Below are 14,488 nucleotides of genomic sequence, written 5' to 3'. Positions count from 1 at the left end.
TCACCAATATCGTTCTTTGTAGACCGATATTCTTGCACCCTCTTTTGTAACCACTCTAAATTAGCCTCTTTACTCATTATACAAATTTATGTGGCTTAGCCATGCTACACTAGCCGGCTTTACAGAGATAGGTACAAATTTGCCATCGGAGATACTAATAAAATTATAGCTAGAAAGATATCTCCCCGATAAGCATTGAATATTCCCATGACGCCACTCAAAAATAGCATCGGCCATTGCAACCTCAGCTGATGTATCCGCTTGAACAATTTCAACATCATCGCTGTCTCATTGAATTAAACATTGATGCAAGGTAGAAGGCACACAACAATTGGCATGGATCCAACAACGACCCAAAATAACATTGTAATTACCTTGCACATCGACGAGAAAGAAAGCGGTTGGTAACGTCTTGTTCCCCACGGTAAGCTCTGCCGAAAAGATACCCTTCGCCTCCGTTGGTTCACCATTGAAGCCATTGAGAATCATGTTAGTCTTCTTAAACTCATCATCTCCACGCCCCAACTTCTTGAACAACGAGTACGGCATCAAATTCACGGCGGCACCTCCATCCACAAGCATCCTAGAGACTGGCTTTCTATCAATATGACCTTTGAGATAGAGAGGCTTCATATGACGGTTTGATTTATCGGGCTTCTCAAAAACCGCATCTTTAGGACCTAGTGAAAATTGAGCAACTTCGGCTTCATCCATAGCACAAAACTCCATAGGCAACATACACACCATGTTGATATCCATGTCTTCTTTTAGAGATGACTCATCTTTAGCAACCGATTGTTCTTCCTTCTCCTCTACAACAACCGGTTCTTACTTTTCTATGGTTTTACGCCTCCATACCGGTGGTGGACGCAACTCATTGAACCTTTTATCCCTTTGCTTTTCGGCCTTTTTCTCTCTTATTTCTTGGGCCCGAAGACGTTGCAACCTTCTCCTTTGAGTAGCCGTCAAATCCTTAGGCATCCACCTAGATTTCGGCTCTGTTCCAAGAGGTAAATAATGCCCCCTATTAGGTTTAGTTGATGATGATGAAACCCTCACATCGCTCTTTGCAAACCTCTTATCAAACCGGCGCTAAAGCCCGGTTAGACCGGACGTAGACCACCGGTCAGACCGGCCAGATGCGCTGGTCAAACCGACATTTGGTGGCCGGTTAGACCGGCCTGAGGCGTCGGTCGGACCATCGTCGGGTCGGCTGTCAGACCGGCCTGATGGCCCAGTCAAACCGGCCGTATGGCCGCGGTCAGACTGGCCAGAAGGCCTGGTCAGACCGGCCGACTGCGATGAGCTGGTACCGGCTTCGGATTTTTTGCTTGAGGACTCTCCAACTTCATCTCCAGAAGGTATTGGCACATCATGAGACCCCACTTTGATGGTAATCACTTTCGAAGTCCTTGCCTCCACCTTAATACGCTTTCCTTCCCTTTTTTCCTCATTGGCCCGGTTCTTACCATAAAACCGGCCGTTGTTTGGTGAAGACAAACGCTCATGAATTGGCCTCCTTGGTCCTCCCCATCCTTGGTTGAATTGCATTGGAGGCATATGATTGAACATTGGTGGTACTGCCCCCCATGGCATGTAATGAGGATAATGATAACCCGGCGGCGGCATTGGATAGGGACCCCATGGTATGTATTGTGAATGATGATATGGAGGTGAATGCGACCGTCTTGGCGAGTGACCAAATCGCTCCCTAAGAGGTGATCTTGGTCTTTTCCCCTTTTTGCGAGCTCTCTCACCACCTTGCTTTTCATATTTCTCCAAAAGCATATCAAGGGTCACTTTGGTCTTCCTAGGAGCTTTAGAAGTTGAAGCTTCACTTTTATTTTCCTTCCAAACACCAACCTCCGGCTTCTTTGGCACTATCATCTTTGGCCTTGGTTCACCAATGATTACTCCTTTTCCCTTAGTAGATTCGGCTTGCTCCGGCCGAATCAACACCTTCTTATCATTGAAATTAATTGTATTCACCGGAAAAGGATCATGATCAAGCTTCATCTTGGAGCCATCGGTGAACTTCAATTGTCCTTCATCTATGGCCGATTGAACCTGTCGTCGAAACACATTGCAATCATTAGTGGAATGAGAATGAGAATCATGCCATTTACAATAAGCTCGATGTTTCAATTCTTCTTGAGATGGTATGATATGGCCTTTAGGTAATCTAATTTGTTTTTCTTATAAAAGATAATCAAAGATCATATCACACTTGGCCACATCAAAACTATATTTAACCTCACTTTGCCGATCTTTGTGAGGAGTCGGCATTAGGTTAGAACAAACAAAAGGCTTGTTTTTGTTAGTCCATGACCATTCAGCAACATACATATCATGATCACCCTCATCTTCACTATCACTAGCCTCAGGGTAATCAATCACATTAAAATTAGGCTTTTTCTCATAATGTCTAACAATTTTTTTTATTATCCTTAACCCGGCTTTCCTGAGCCAGAGCCTTTTGCATAAGTTGACTAACATCAAGAAATTGTTGGCCATCTAGTCTTTCTCTAAGAGGAGCAATTAAACCATTAAAAGCAAGACCAGCCAAATCTCTATCAGTTATATCCAAGCTATAACATCGGTTTCTAACATTCCTAAATCTCTTAATATAATCAATGACAGGCTCATTATATTTTTGCTTAACTGATGTTAAATCACATAACAAAGCTCAGTTTCTCCAGTATAGAAATAATCATGAAATCTTTCTTCTTATTGAGCCCAAGTATGAATAGAATTTACCGGTAAAGAAGTAAACCATGTAAAAGCGGTACCGGTCAAAGATAAAGAAAACAAGCGCAATTTAAAAGTATCACTATTAGCCTCACCACATTGCGCTAAAAATTGACCTACATGCTCCCATGTGGTCCTACCATCTTCACCACTAAACTAGGTAAATTCGGGAACTCTATAATTACGAGGAAACGGCACATTATCATAATAGTCAGGATACGGCTTTTGGTAAACCTTAGCACGATTCCTAGTTTCAATCCCGAATTTATCCCCAATAATCCCACTAATTATTTCCTCCATATTATCAGGCCTATGTTGATTTGGTGGTGGATTTTGTGGCCTAATAGGTTGTGTTTGCGGCGCAATATGGCTATATTGGCCTTGCCTAGTATCGGGAGGATACCCCCTAGCAACATCATTATAAGCATTAGGAACATGTGGGGGAACTTGGGGACTATTTGCAGTAGTAGATACAGGAGGATCAAATGTTCTAAGATGATACAAATAACTAGCATTAGTCATTGGATCTATCCCCTGAATCGGTATTATTGTGCCGGTCTGACTGGTCTAGGGCCCGGTCTGACCGACATCCAGAGGCGCGGTCAGACCGGCCTGAGTCCCGGTCTGACCGCCGGGGTAATACCCGGTCAGACCGGCCGTCTAGCCGGTCGGACCGACGGTGAAGTCACGGTCTGACCGGCCGTCAAGCTCGGTCGGACCGGCTATATGCGCCGCTCCATTGGTTCCACTACTTGTTTGATCTATAGGAGCTTGGCTAGCAGTGGTAGAGGCTTTATCTTTACCCATAAAATCGGCCAAGAGAGGGCCGACTTTAAATCTTAAAAACTCATCAAATTTATCATCAAAAGTTGCATCTAACTTATTTTTAAAAACAGTCATGGGTGAATCTATTGTAGATGCTACTTGTTGTTGGATAGATTGTGTTACCTCTTCATTACTTACCAAATTGGGAGCGAGCTTAGGACGTGACCCGGGCTTGATGATCACACCTTGACGAGTCCTAGTGGACGCCCTCATCAACGCCTCCTGTGTGAGCTCCTTGATGTACTCCTCCATAAACTTGCGGTCTTCTCCTTCGAAATCATCCAATGTAATTGGTATCACATTGGCCGGCTCCACCTCCGCCTTGGATGACGGCGGCTTCATCATGGCGAAATCGAAGTTGAGTTGACGCTGAACAGATCTCCCCAGCGGAGTCACCAAAAATCGTGTTGGCAACTTTTTGTGACAAGTTGACAACAACGATCGCAGCACCTTATGCCTTGCGGTGATCCTAGAGTCGCCAACCACCTCGATCTAGCAAAGAGCTAAACCTAGATGGGTTTTGACAAATAAACCGGCTAGTGGAGCCGATTTAAGATAACTATCCGTCTCGTGGGTAAAACGGAAGGTTTTCAGGATAAACCTACAAAGAGATGCCGCACTCTCGTAGTGGCGGCGGACGGTTTACGACGCAAACCGACAAAGATGGACAAACTAAGAGAAAACTAAAAGCAATATGAAAAACGATTCGATTGATTGATTGTAGATTGGTTTTTTACAATAGAACCGGCCATATCCCTTATATAGGGGTTGATCTTGCCCTCTACAGGCCCTCTTCCACGTCCAACTCGGGGTGGAAACTAAAGGAAACCCGAAACATGCCTTCCCGAGCAAGGAAACCTTGAGATCCGACGAAACACAGTCGGACTCGGACCTACCGGTCAGACCAGCCACACACCGCCGGTCTTACTGGCCTTCAACCGGCGGTCTGACCGCCCAACACACGGCGGTCGGACCAGCCTACTCGAAGGAAACCGGTAGACTTCTAAATTTTGATAATCTTTCCTATTTTAATCCTAGATACTAAATTTAGGTGTGAAAATACTGTGCAGTCACTAACTTGCAGTCCTAGTAGTGACTGCATGTGATCTCACCGGCAGCCACGATACGCATCCGATAGTATAATACAGCGATATATTCCATCTGCATGCATGCAGCACGAGCCGACGATCCCAGTACACCCAACATGGCCACATGCACCAAATCATCGCCAAATAACTCAAAAGCTCCCATAAACTGGCCCCAAAAATTATCCCAACAGATCCATCTATCACGCCGTACATAAACAAAACACAAAAGCGCTATCACGCTCTGCACTTATCTCCAGGCCCACCTCCCTCCCCCCACACCCCCGAAATATTTTTTAACTTTTTAGACCTTTTAATGTTTTAATTTTATTAATAGATCTCTCCCAAAAGTAATCCATAACAAAGTTGGTGCCAAAAGATTGTTAGAAATTATGCATTTGATGCCATAATGAGAAACAGGAATAAAATATATTCAATCAACAATTCTGAACTTTGATGAAAGTCTGAAAAAAAAACCAACTTCACACTAGTCAGTAGCCACTGTTCAACCTTGAATTATATACCACATTGTTCATTTTCAATCTTGTCCTGATTTGGAGTGGTTTCTGGGTGACATGGCAATTTGACCAAAAGCTTAAATAGTTGTTGGATTAAAACGAGGACATGCATAAGTAGAAAAGTTCATTTTAAAAAGAGTTAAGTATAAACAAAATAAATTGGTACAGAGGCCGGAAGTTATACAAACATTGTCTAGAATAAAGAGATAAATTTGGTCCAAGCAAAATAGAGTATGATTAAACCACAAAAGTAATTTTTACAACTAATTAAAACCAAATTAACTGGTTGTTTGACTAGCCACTAACTGGCTGTTGGAACGCTATTACATCACTACATCCCTTATGATTAAAAAAGTTATTCTAGGTCATGTCCTGATCTTTTGCATGTCATTGAAAAATATTTTAAAAATTCTCAAAAAAAATATTTTTAAAAAATGACGATATAGATCATAGCATTGTGATATATAATTAGAAGCATACAAGTAAACTAGGGTGGGTTACAGTACCAGAAAAGGATTGAGGTATGTAAACAAAATATTATATGCTTTATCTTTTTATTTTAGTTCGTTGGGTTTATCTTAAAAGAGAAAACAAACTTACACATCAGCCCCTAGCTCCATGGACACATGGATGCTGTACTCCTCCCCTCTCCTAATTTTACGCTATAGTACGTACATATTAGTTAGGATCAAAATTATGATTGTAATAATAAATTTTAAACAACTATAAATTTTAAATCATTTTACCCACTTACATCACTATATCCCTTATGATTAAAAAAGTTATTCTAGGACATGTCCTGATCTTTTGTATGTCATTGAAAAATATTTAAAAAGTGACAATATAGATCATAGCATTGTGATATATAATTAGAAGCATTCAAGTAAACTAGGGTGTGTTACAGTACTAGAAAAGGAGTACTAGAAAAGGATTGAGGTATGTAAACAAAATATTATATGCTTTATCTTTTTTAAGTAATTATTAAATTATTTATCTAATATTTATTAAATAAGTTGTTTCTAATGTCCAATTATTTTTTGTTAGATTATGTTTGAAATTTTAGATATATATTATTCATTTTCTTAGTCCTACTAAAATGTTTGAATATTTCTATCTAGAATGTATTTTAAACCCAACAAAAAAAATAAAATTAGATATATTTTGTTCAATTTTCATTTCTTTTCGTATTCTTTCTTTTTGGAGAATTCCACTCTATGAGGGCAGTCCCAACCCATAACACTAGACATGGTTTCCATAAACTCCACATCATCAAGAAACTAGTACTAGACACTACTCTTCCAATGCAAACACCACTATTCCATACTTCAATTTAATGCTACTTATCTCACATGATCTCTTGGATGTTGTGTAGAAACCATGTCTCATGCAAGACATAGTTTCCTTCTGTTTCCTCATTTATTCACTTGCCATATCATTTTTTGTCATAGGTGGCAACTTATTTAATGCTATGGACACTATCCTAGTCATTGGGTTGGGAATGCCCTGAAGCATCTTTGAAATGCTTTGATCTCTGCAATTCGAGATGGAAATCTAAGTGGGTTGATCTCACAACTCGACATAAATACAAGATCTAGGCAAGATGATGAAAACCTCTAAGAGATGGTAGATATGCTATATAATCTAGATTAAAAACCAGATCTAACCTTATCGGCTACTCTCTAGCGATAGATACTAGACGATTGCGGGTTGGATTATTAATCTAAATAAAGATTATGGAGCATATATGATAACTCAATGATTTACATAAACAAGATTAGAGTATCATTATGATGGAAGCACTAATCCCGAGAACGCAAACCGCCATGACAAGTTTACCTCTTGTTGAAAATCGAAATCGATGCAGCTTAACCCGAAAGCAAGAACTCGTCAAAATAATGAAAGTAAAAAGGGTGGCGATGCGCCGAGAGTGTTATTGAACTATTGTTGTAAATTACATAGGGTCTCCTGTCAAAAAAAAAATTACATGGGGTCGGGCCATATTTATACCCGAGATACATGATTGGTCCTTGCCGGACACAACTTTTATCTCTAACAAACTCTAAGATACGAACAAGTCTTTACAGCAGACTCTTGCCGAAACATATCTCTAAAGAAACTATTTACAATATCCTAACTAATAGATACAATTGCCTAATCGTGAGCTTATCTCCATCGTGGCAATCCTTGTGTAGCACGTTGATCGATTCCGAAACGGTTTTATAACCATCTCAACGAAATCGGCTGTATCGGCTATATCGGCTATCTTCTGTCCGATCCATCTCAGCCGATGCAGTCTTCAGCCAGTGCCCCCACAGCCGATGCGCACTCTGTTATTTGAAGAAACACCTATTCCAATCCTTCACAGAATCCACTTTGATTCCAATGCTGAACCTGGTTCATGATTTACCAAATTTAGTCGTTGACAGACGGCGGTGGAGCTCGCCGCGGAATTGGCTGGAAGGAACGTAGTCCATGCCAATATCTCTGTCACGTATTTAGTGTCCAGCAAGCAATTTGAGGAGATAAGGCTCAGGGGCATTACGGTTCGACCGCATCAAAAAAGGGCTCCCGATCGCCACGTCTGCACGTCAAGTTTCATTTAGATGCATGGTGCGGTGTCCATTGGTAAATACCCATGGTTATGTAGTCTTTCCCTAAAACTTTGTTTTTGCGGTGTCTCTGGGCTGAATCCACATAATTGCGATGTCCTGTACCAAAATTTGCCATAATATTTTAGGACGAATGGAATACCACGTGTAATCAAGCATTAAGTCGTTCACCATAATAGTAATAAAAAGTTCTAAAACAGTAGTATTTTAAAACGGACATGCATTGTTTCTTTCATGTTGCAATATACGTAAATGATACCCCGTCCATTTCATATTACAAGTAGTCAGTTTTACATTTTTAGTTAGATCTATATAAGTTTGTGATTAAGTTTATAGAGAAATATAGCGTCTCTTATAACGTCAAATTAGTTTTATTAGATCTAATTAATATATTTTGATAGTATGTTTGTTTGGTTTTAAAAATATTGCTATGTTTTTCCATGAATTTGATCAAACTTAAAAAAAAGTTTAAGTAAAGAAAAAAATCATAGTTACTTATCTATAATATGTAACTGGAGTAGGTTAATTTATTTCGAACGGTTATGAGCTTTGATATATTTGTGATGTACGATAGTAAACAGTACTCCATAGATCAGTGCACAATGAAGGGCTCGTATATAAAACTTAATGCACCTGAAAAGATCAAAGGAGAGGACGACGAAGAGATATTTTTAAGCAAAATATATTATCAGCACCACATGGCTGGATGGTATAATGTAATATTACTAGACAATAGTTTATAACTCGTAGACGTGCTAGCTTACTCATACGCCACCATCGAGCTAAAAAGTAATTAAGACGCAATTATGCAGCGAACAAGTATAGATAAGCATGCTAACTTAGCAGAACACACACAATCAAATTGCTACCTAACAAAGGCCACTTCGTTAGCATAGCTGCTAGTTAGCTAGTAGCTAGCTCTGGTGTAATTGAGATCTTGCAGCACACGACTATCGTAGTTAGTCATGGGAAGAAGCTTATGTGCAAGCAGCTTTGTGGCAGTAGGGCTTGTTGTTCTTGTTTGTTCAGCGGCAGCAGCTGCTGCTGAGACTTATGTCGTGGGAGACTCCAAGGGATGGGGCTTCTCCGTCGCGTATGACAGCTGGGCCAGTGGGAAGGCTTTCGCCGCCGGCGACACACTTGGTATATACTGCCACCGTTCATATCGTAATATAATTTTTAGCATTGCCTATATTTATATATATATATTTTGTAACTGGGTCATCCCATTGAACCTTTGCCGTGTGGCTCTCAGTAAAAAGCCGGACCCCGGATCCAAAAATACATACATCTAGATTCATAACATCTACTCCCTACGTTCCATAAAAAAGCAAACTAGTACTAGATTCGTTTTTTTTGGATGGAGGGAGTATATGAATATAGATAATGCTAGAAAATGTTATATCTGAAACAGAGGAAGTGGCTATATATATATATATCGACTCCTCTCTCTCTACACTCAAGTGTCTCAGTAATTATTGCTAAACAGTACGAAAATTTCACACAAACAAAATGGAGTTAACAATACAAACGTGTGGGTGTGTGTGGGAGCGCGCTCTTCACAAATTAATGAAAACGAAGTCAACGATTATTACTCTCTGGTAGCCGGCTTCTTTATGTATAATCAATCTGCAGATGCAAGAGAATTAGTTTAATCCGGTAGCTTCGGTTGTGCGTGTGCAGTGTTCAACTACCAGGCGGGCGTGCACAACGTGGTGGCGGCGAGCGCGGCGGAGTACCGGAGCTGCAGGGTGCGCAACGCGGCGGACGCGGCGGCCACGGCGGCCGGGAGCGCCGAGGTCGAGCTCAAGGAGGGCGTCAACTACTTCATCTGCGGCGTCCCCGGCCACTGCGCCGCCGGGATGAAGCTCCGCGTCGTCGCCGACGAATTCCCCTCTGCAGACACCAAATAAATATATGCACCCACCGGCCTTAATTACTTTGTTCAGGGGATTAATTAAGTATGTAATATCTGTGTATCTGAGTGTGTGTACTGCTACTAGTGTTCATCAGGTGCATGCTGCAATTTCTGGCTTTCTAGAATTTACTAAGCCCTAAATAACAAATTGGCCTTTTGATCATCAAATTGACCTTGAAAATATTAGCCTTTCCTGTCCCTGATGAGATATCCTTTATCTTTATCTTTATGATTGGAATCTGGATTCTCTTTGGTTAATGTTAATTTGACTTGACATACACTGTTTTGTGTTTTACTTGACGGATGAAGTACTGAAGGTGAAAGAAATTGGACAGACCTTCTCGGTGTGACACTTGACAACACATATGAGGTTGCGGATGTATGAGATGTGAGCAACTGGGTGTGCTCATAAGAGGGAAAAATAACTAAACCACATCCATGGTGTGTAATAACTAAAACGCTCCCCTCACAACCTACCCCCTCCCACCCCACCTAGAAAACCACCTTTCTCTTTCCTCCCCCCTCCCCAACCACCCCCATCCCCACCCCCACCCCCACCTGTGCTCTTCTTTTCCAACCGCAGTCCGTACTCCCTCCGTACCACTTTTTTCTTTTTTTCTCCTTTTTCCCTCTGTTCCCCCCCCCTTTTTTTTACCGCCCATGTGTTGGGCTGATAGGCTCATGTGTTAAATTGTGAGCCCATGAGTAAAACAATTACTAACACAAGAGAAAATCCATGAGTAAAATAATTACTAGCACAAATTGGCCCATAAGTAAATGAATTGCTTCCTCTATTCTCGTTCATTTTTTTTTGTTTTTTTTCCTGCTGAACAACTTGGCTGGTAGGCTCATGTATTAAAATTGCGAGCCCATAAGTAAAACAAATACTAACACGAGAAGAACCATGAGTAAAAAAATTATTAGCACAAGTTGGATCATAAGTAAATGAATTACTCAAAACAATTACTAAGCAGAAGACTATAAGGCTCCGAAGCATCACGCGTGCCGATAGTAATACCTTTACTTCTAGTTACTCAATCATCACCCCGCGGGTAAAAAAAATATTAATTCATTGGTTTGTTCTAGATGACGTATAGGTGGGGGGTGTGGGATGTGAGGGGAGCATTTTAGCTACTACGCACCCCATGTGCGGTATTATATATATATATATATATATATATATATATATATATATATATATATATATATATATGTAAATTTGTTTGGTGCTCCATGGTGTCCGGGCACCATTGTTGAAATTGAGTATATACCCAATTCAAATGAGTATGAAATTTTTTTAAATGTTTAGGTATTAACATTAACTACTTTACTAACTAGTTCAAAACAAGTTTGAACTAAATTTAAACATGTTTTTGTTAGATTTTGATTCTAGGTATATAGCATCCAAAAATATAATTAGTTACGTATGTAATATTGTATTGTGAAATAAAGTTAAGTTTGAGTTGTTTTATTGCTAGGTATAGGTATGAATTGAGTTCTTACAACTAGGTATATACTCACAATTTGAAAATTTTGAAAAATTTGAACGAATTTGTGTATTTCATACCATGGTGCCCAGGCACCATGGTGCCCCATATATATATATATATATATATATATATATATATATATATATATATATATATATATATATATATATATATATATATATATGTATGTATGTATGTATGTATGTATGTGTGTGTATTACGTCAAAAAATATATATGTGTGTGGATGCGCGACAGGGGCGAAATATTAGGGCGAAGTCGTCTCGCAGGCCGCTCGTGCAGCCATTTTATATGCAGAGCACATCATGGATACAGGATACTCCACGAGTACCGTTAAATAATGCGCTGCACGCGAGAGGTGCATATTGTAGATGCAGTTAGCCGCCACAGCCTGATCTGATAGAGAGAGGCCGGCAGCCACGATACGCATCCGATAGTATAATACAGCGATATATTCCATCTGCATGCATGCAGCACGAGCCGACGATCCCAGTACACCCAACATGGCCACATGCACCATATCATCGCCAAATAACTCCAAAAGCTCCCGTAAATTGGCCCCAAAAATTATCCCAACAATCCATCTATCCCGCCGTAAACAAAACACAACATCGCTATCACGCTCTGCACTTATCTCCAGGCCCAACTCCCTTCCCCCACACCTCCGAATTTTTTTTATTTTTTTAGACCTCATTAATTTTATTAATAGACTTCTAAAAGTATTTCAAGAAATGAATATTTTAGTTAGCTAGCCACGGTGGCGTGACAAGTAGCTGGCGTGGCATACCAGTATTGCCATGCCAGCTACACCTAACGTGAGAGTTATTTAACCATGTCAGACGGGCTGGCGTGGCCAAAAGGTTTATTTCTTGAAAATACTTTTGAGAATGGTCTATTAATAAAATTAAAATATTAAAAGGTTTATAAAATAAAAAATTCCCCCCACCCTCAATAATTAGCGGCTCAGCCGTGTCACCACTAGGGTCCACCTGTCAGCGTCACCGACCCCATCCACCAGGCACCAGCTGAAGCCACTATATATATGTGTAACCGCATCGAACCAGACCACACAAATGACAAAACACACAAAAGTATATATATATATATATATACAACGCACGGTGCAGAGCTGACACGTAGATAGTCGTCGTTGTTTTTTTGCCGGCGGCGAGATGGGGTCGTTGCCGGCGGCGGCGGAGGCGCGGCCGCACGCCGTGATGGTGCCGTACCCGGCGCAGGGCCACGTCACGCCGATGCTGACGCTGGCGAAGCTGCTATACTCCCGCGGCTTCCACGTCACCTTCGTCAACAACGAGTTCAACCACCGCCGCCTCCTCCGCGCCCGCGGCGCCCGCGCGCTCGACGGCGCCCCCGGCTTCCGCTTCGCCGCCATGGACGACGGCCTCCCGCCGTCTGACGCCGACGCCACCCAGGACGTCCCGGCCCTCTGCCACTCCGTCCGCACCACCTGGCTTCCCAGGTTCATGTCGCTCCTCGCCAAGCTCGACGACGAGGCCGCCGCCGCCGCCGCCGCGGACGGCGCGGCGCGGCGCGTCACCTGCGTCGTCGCCGACAGCAACATGGCGTTCGGCATCCACGCCGCGCGGGAGCTCGGCCTCCGCTGCGCCACGCTCTGGACGGCCAGCGCGTGCGGGTTCATGGGCTACTACCACTACAAACACCTTCTTGACCGCGGCCTCTTCCCCCTCAAAAGTAGATCATCCATGGCGAACTTCCTAATTCAATTCTCTATCCATGCTAAAAATCTGTACGTGTTTTGGCAGGCGAGGCTGACCTCAGCAATGGGCACTTGGACACGACGGTGGATTGGATCCCGGGCATGCCCGGCGACCTGCGGCTGCGCGACCTCCCGAGCTTCGTGCGGAGCACGGACCGCGACGACATCATGTTCAACTTCTTCGTCCACGTGACGGCGAGCATGTCGCTGGCGGAGGCGGTGATCATCAACACCTTCGACGAGCTCGACGCGCCGTCGTCGCCGCTGATGGGCGCCATGGCCGCGCTGCTCCCGCCGATCTACACCGTCGGCCCGCTCCACCTGGCGGCGCGGAGCAACGTGCCGGCGGACAGCCCCGTCGCCGGCGTCGGGTCCAACCTGTGGAAGGAGCAGGGCGAGGCGCTCCGGTGGCTGGACGGCCGGCCGCCGCGCTCCGTGGTGTACGTCAACTTCGGGAGCATCACGGTGATGTCGGCCGAGCACCTGGCGGAGTTCGCGTGGGGGCTCGCCGGCAGCGGCTACGCGTTCCTGTGGAACGTGCGCCCCGACCTCGTGAAGGGCGACGGCGGCGCCGCCCCCGCGCTGCCGCCGGAGTTCGCGGCGGCGGCGGAGGCGAGGGGGATGCTGACGACGTGGTGCCCGCAGGCGGAGGTGCTGGAGCACGAGGCGGTGGGGGTGTTCCTCACCCACTCCGGCTGGAACTCGACGCTGGAGAGCATCGCCGGCGGCGTGCCGATGGTGTGCTGGCCGTTCTTCGCCGAGCAGCAGACCAACTGCCGGTACAAGCGCACGGAGTGGGGGATCGGGGCGGAGATCCCCGACGACGTGCGGCGCGGCGAGGTGGAGGCGCTGATACGGGAGGCCATGGACGGGGAGAAGGGGAGGGAGATGCGGCGGCGCGTGGCCGAGCTCAGGGACAGCGCCGTCGCGGCGGCGAAGCCGGGTGGCCGGTCCGTGCAGAACATCGATAGGCTCATCGACGAAGTGCTCATGGCTTGAGAAATCATATGTATTTTTGCTATATTTGTGCATTTTGCTTGAAGAATTATTACACGGACGATGCACACGTAACAGTAACACACCAAAGTCTGAAGGTTCTATGTTTGTCATTGTGATGCTGGTTCTGTGGTACACTTGCCTCCATGACTTGACACTTGACAGTGCATTTTAAACTCGCGAGGACTTCTTCCGTTGCTTATATGTCAATAAAATATTTATAAAAAAAAAAAAGAAGATGTATTAATATGTTATATATCACTCCACAAACAAGCAACTTAAAATTTAATTTCTTTTTTTTTCTTGCACTCCACAATCATAAGAATAAATTTTTATATGATTGCATGTTTGTAATATTCGTTGGTATCAACACACACAAAATTTAAACTCTAATAGGTAGTCATACAGCCAAGAATCCACACCGCACCATAAGTTCTTCTCCCTTCCCCAAAGTAATTGGACCAAACCAAAGTCGGAAGCTCATTTCTGTGCATATGCATGCGAACAAAAGCTTCCATGGCTGTCGACAAATTAAAGATACT

General features: G+C 43.4%; 2 protein-coding genes across 2 annotated transcripts; both read left to right on the top strand.

The window, feature by feature from the left end:
- The first annotated feature begins 8,660 nt into the window (after window positions 1–8,660).
- LOC127772155 (basic blue protein-like) lies at window positions 8,661–9,884 on the top strand. Its single transcript, XM_052298143.1, has 2 exons — window positions 8,661–8,928; window positions 9,469–9,884. The coding sequence occupies exons 1-2, from the start codon at window positions 8,751–8,753 to the stop codon at window positions 9,696–9,698; spliced, it is 408 nt and encodes a 135-aa protein (XP_052154103.1). The 5' UTR covers window positions 8,661–8,750; the 3' UTR covers window positions 9,699–9,884.
- Window positions 9,885–12,296: 2,412 nt separating this feature from the next.
- On the top strand, window positions 12,297–14,135 carry LOC127769836 (7-deoxyloganetin glucosyltransferase-like). Its single transcript, XM_052295495.1, has 2 exons — window positions 12,297–12,925; window positions 12,997–14,135. The coding sequence occupies exons 1-2, from the start codon at window positions 12,385–12,387 to the stop codon at window positions 13,947–13,949; spliced, it is 1,494 nt and encodes a 497-aa protein (XP_052151455.1). The 5' UTR covers window positions 12,297–12,384; the 3' UTR covers window positions 13,950–14,135.
- The last annotated feature ends 353 nt before the right edge of the window (window positions 14,136–14,488 follow it).

The sequence above is a fragment of the Oryza glaberrima genome, chromosome 4 (assembly GCF_000147395.1).
Source record: "Oryza glaberrima chromosome 4, OglaRS2, whole genome shotgun sequence".
Classification (NCBI taxonomy): Eukaryota; Viridiplantae; Streptophyta; class Magnoliopsida; order Poales; family Poaceae; genus Oryza; species Oryza glaberrima.
The sequence above is the reverse complement of the archived record's forward strand: the minus strand, read 5'-3'. Positions and strand labels throughout refer to the sequence as shown.

Coding starts and splice junctions, on each gene's coding strand:
- LOC127772155 (XM_052298143.1), top strand. CDS start 8,751: ATGGGAAGAAGCTTATGTGCAAGCAGCTTTGTGGCAGTAGGGCTTGTT. Junction 8,929..9,468: donor CGCCGCCGGCGACACACTTG/GTATATACTGCC, acceptor GTGCGTGTGCAG/TGTTCAACTACCAGGCGGGC.
- LOC127769836 (XM_052295495.1), top strand. CDS start 12,385: ATGGGGTCGTTGCCGGCGGCGGCGGAGGCGCGGCCGCACGCCGTGATG. Junction 12,926..12,996: donor CGGCCTCTTCCCCCTCAAAA/GTAGATCATCCA, acceptor GTGTTTTGGCAG/GCGAGGCTGACCTCAGCAAT.